This window comes from Neopelma chrysocephalum, unplaced genomic scaffold, assembly GCF_003984885.1.
Source record: "Neopelma chrysocephalum unplaced genomic scaffold, ASM398488v2 Primary Assembly neopelma1_288, whole genome shotgun sequence".
NCBI lineage: Eukaryota > Metazoa > Chordata > Aves > Passeriformes > Pipridae > Neopelma > Neopelma chrysocephalum.
In genome coordinates, this window is record NW_020897950.1 from 5,965 (window position 1) to 9,510 (window position 3,546).

At 65.7% G+C, this 3,546-nt stretch overlaps 1 protein-coding gene across 1 annotated transcript in view; it reads left to right on the plus strand.

Moving 5' to 3' along the window:
- CRTC2 (CREB regulated transcription coactivator 2) overlaps positions 1-3,546 on the plus strand; it is a 9,208-nt gene that overhangs the window by 3,613 nt on the left and 2,049 nt on the right. Inside the window, 9 exon segments of the mRNA XM_027704788.1 lie at positions 170-280; positions 661-722; positions 1,203-1,271; positions 1,806-1,909; positions 2,019-2,048; positions 2,138-2,217; positions 2,311-2,360; positions 2,577-2,821; positions 3,078-3,514. Of these exon segments, the coding sequence (XP_027560589.1) occupies positions 170-280; positions 661-722; positions 1,203-1,271; positions 1,806-1,909; positions 2,019-2,048; positions 2,138-2,217; positions 2,311-2,360; positions 2,577-2,821; positions 3,078-3,514 (1,188 nt within the window).

Consider the following 3,546-nt stretch of genomic DNA (forward strand, 5'->3'; position numbering starts at 1 on the left):
TGTCTCCCTGTCCCTGTTCCCAGGTGTCTCCCTGTCCCTGTTCCCAGATGTCTCACTGTGCCCTTTCCCAGGTGTCTCCCTGTCCCCATTCCTGGGTGTCTCCCTGTCCCCATTCCTGGGTGTCTCCCTGTCCCCATTCCCAGGGGTCTCACTGTCCCTGTCCCCGCAGGGCCCATCCCCTCTGGACTCCACGCGGAGCACGCGGCACCATGGGCTGGTGGAGCGGGTGCAGCGGGACCCCCGCCGGATGGTGTCCCCCCTGCGCCGCTACGTCCGCCAGATATCCTTCAGCGTGGGCATTCCCTGCTTCCGGGTATTCCCTGCTCCTGATCCTTCGACCTGGCCATTCTCTGCTCCTGATCGTTCAGCCTGGCCATTCCCTGCTCCTGGGCATTCCCTGCTCCTGATCCTTCAGCCTGGCCATTCCCTGCACATGCTCCTTCATCCTGGTCATTCCCTATTCCCACTCTTTCAGCCCGGGCATTCCTTGCTCCTGATCCTTCATCCCAGTCCCATTTCCTGCTCCTTTATCCTGGCCATTTGCTGCTCTTCATCCCAGTCCCATTCCCTGCTCCTGCTCCTTTATCCTGGTCCCCTTCCCTGTCCCGCGGGATTTGGGAGCCCCCCCTGCTCTCAGTGTGGCCCTTAACGAGCCCCCACATCGACAGCTCCCCCTACGGACCCACCTACTTGTCGCCTCCACCTGAGCCCAGCTGGAGGAGGTAATTCCTGCCATTCCCTGCAGCCTGGGGGCCCATCCCGAGGCTTTGGAAGCAGGAGAGGCCCCGGCATTCCCAGGAGGATCCGCAGGGCTGGGATGTGGGAAGGGGGCAGGGGGAAGTGCTGCAGTGCTGTGAGTGGGGTGAGGGCTCCTGCCTCTTGGATCCTGAGATTGTCCCACAAACTGGAGGGCTCGAGGAGGAGTTTCAGGTGGGAATAGGGATCCTGCCGAGAGGAAGCAGGTGGGGACAGGGATGGGGGACAAATACAAGCTCGAGACCTGTCCCTGGAGTCCCAGGAGTGGTGTGTCCTTGTCTCACCCAGAAGGGACACCATGGGGGACAGCCCAGTCCCATTCTATCTTCCCGCAACTCCCAGCCCTCACTGGGGCATTCCCAGGGCAGGGAATGGGGTCGCGGATCCCCAAGGGGTGTCCTGCCTCCTTGGCCCCCCTAATCCCTGTTTTTCCCTTCCAAAAAAAGGACCATGCCCTGGAGCAACTTCCCGATGGAAAAAGGACATTTATTCCGGCTGCCCTCAGCTCTCAACAGGTTTGATCCTGTTTTTTTCCTCTCCCTGTTTCCCAGCCAGGACCCCTGGGGTGGGCACAGGCTTGGGACCCCCGGGGGGGAAAAGGTGGCCCTGGGGACTCCCAGTTTCGGCCCCAGGACCCCTACAGGGCCCCCCACAGGGGGAGGGGTCCCTGTCCCATGGGCGTGGGGGGGTTGGGGAGGTTTCCTGTGCTGCAGCCGAACAATGTCCCCCTTGTCCCTTGTCACTGCAGCCTCTTCCCAGCCATTCCCTGCCCTTCCCTGCCTCGAGACAACTAATTGGGAACACAACGGATGCCCCCAGCCCCGGGGGGGGCACAGGGTGGTCCCAGGGAGGTCCCATTGTCCCCTGTGCCTGGGGGTGAGGGCTCTGGGAGGGAGATGGGGCTGGACTCCAGTGGGGAGGGGGGCACAGGGCTGGTGGGGGGGCTGTAAATAGGATGAGGTGCTGTAAATGGGGGGGGTGGGGCTGTAAATGAGGGATGTGTGTAAATGGGGGGGGTCCCGGATCCATGCCGTGATCCCCGTTTTTAGGACAAATTCCGACTCGGCCCTGCACACGAGCGTGATGAACCCCCCTCCCCAGGATTCCTACCTGGGCCCCTCCCAGGCTGCCCCCCCGCCTGGCCGGCGCACGGGTGAGACCCCCCTGCCCCCTCCAACCCCCTGGGGGTCTCGGGGGGGGGGGGTCACACAGCCTCCCCTCCTCCACCTCTCTGCCCCCCTGACCCACCCGCTCTCCCACAGGTTTCCTGGACGGGGACTCAGACAGCAAAGGTGAGCCCAGGTCACAGCTGTGTCCCCCCTGGGCTGGGGGGGCTGTGATGTCCCCCATCACCACCACTGACCCCCCTCCCCCTTCCCAGTGTTTCTTTTCCAAGTGCCTCCCATCGAAGAGAACTTTGATGACAACAAGCACTCGCTGAAGCCCTGGGACACCAAGAAGGTGGGGGGGGGGCCATGGGGATATCCCCCCCCGGGTGCCCCCCTGTGTCCCCAAGGCCCTGCCTGGGCTGATCACTGCGCTCTGATCCCGCAGCTCTCGTCCTCCTCGGCACGGCCCCGATCCTGCGAGGTCCCAGGCATCCAGTGAGTGCTGGGGACCTGGAATGGGCAGGGGGCACTGGGGAGAGGGGCTGGAGTGGGGAGGGGGGCACTGGGGAGGGGCTGGAACGGTGAGGGGGACACTGGAGGGGGGCTGGACTGGGGAGAGGGACGCTGTGGAGGGGGACCCTGGGGAGGAGGTGCCAGGGTGTCATCACTGTTCCCCCCCCCCTGTCTCTCTCCCCCCCCCACACCCCCCAGTGTGTTCCCGTCCCCGGACCAACCTGCCAATGTGCCCCTCATGCCCTCGGCCCTCAACACGGGGGGGTCCCTGCCCGACCTGACCACGCTGCACTTCCCGTCCCCCCTGCCCACCCCCCTGGACCCCGAGGAGGCCCCGTTCCCCCCCCTGAGTGGGGGCAGCAGCACCTCCAACCTGGCTACCACCATGACCCACCTGGGCATCAGCGGCACCGGCACGGGGGGGCTGGGCTACGACCCCCCAGGTGAGTGGGGGGGGCACAGAGGAGCTCAGAGACCCCCCAGGTGAGTGGGGGGGTACAGGGGGGGCTGGGCTATGACTCCCCAGGTGAGTGTGTCCATCGCTGTGTCCATCTCCATGGTTTTGGTGGCTCCATCCCCCTCCCTCCACCTGGGGAGCCCCCCCCAGGCCCTTCCCTCCCTCTGGGGAGCCCCTCAGGCCCCTCCCTGGGCACGGGGCCATGCTGGGGGGTAACGCGCTCTCTGTTTTTGTGCCCACAGGACTCCCCTCACCTCTGCAGAGCTCCCTGAGTAACCCGTCCCTGCAGTCCTCCCTGAGCAACCCCAACCTGCAGGCCTCCCTGCAGGCCTCCCTGCGCGGCCCCTCCCTCCAGGCCTCCCTCAGCAACCCCTCTCTCCAGTCCTCCCACAGCAGCTCCTCCATCCCCTCCTCGCTGTCCAACCAGTCCCTGCCCTCGTCCCTGTCCTCCTCGCTGTCCAACCCGTCCCTGCCCACATCCCCCCGGAGCCAGCCCCTCCAGTCCTCGCCCAGCAACCCCAGCCTGCCCTCGGGGCTGGGGGGCTCCTTCGGGACCACGTCTCCCCGGCGCCGGGTCCCGCTCAGCCCCCTGTCCCTGCCCGTGGCTGGTGACTCCAGACGGCAGCACCCCAAACAGTTCTCACCAACAATGTCACCCACATTGTCCTCCATCACCCAGGTATGCATGGCTCCATCGCCGCGCCTTCTCCT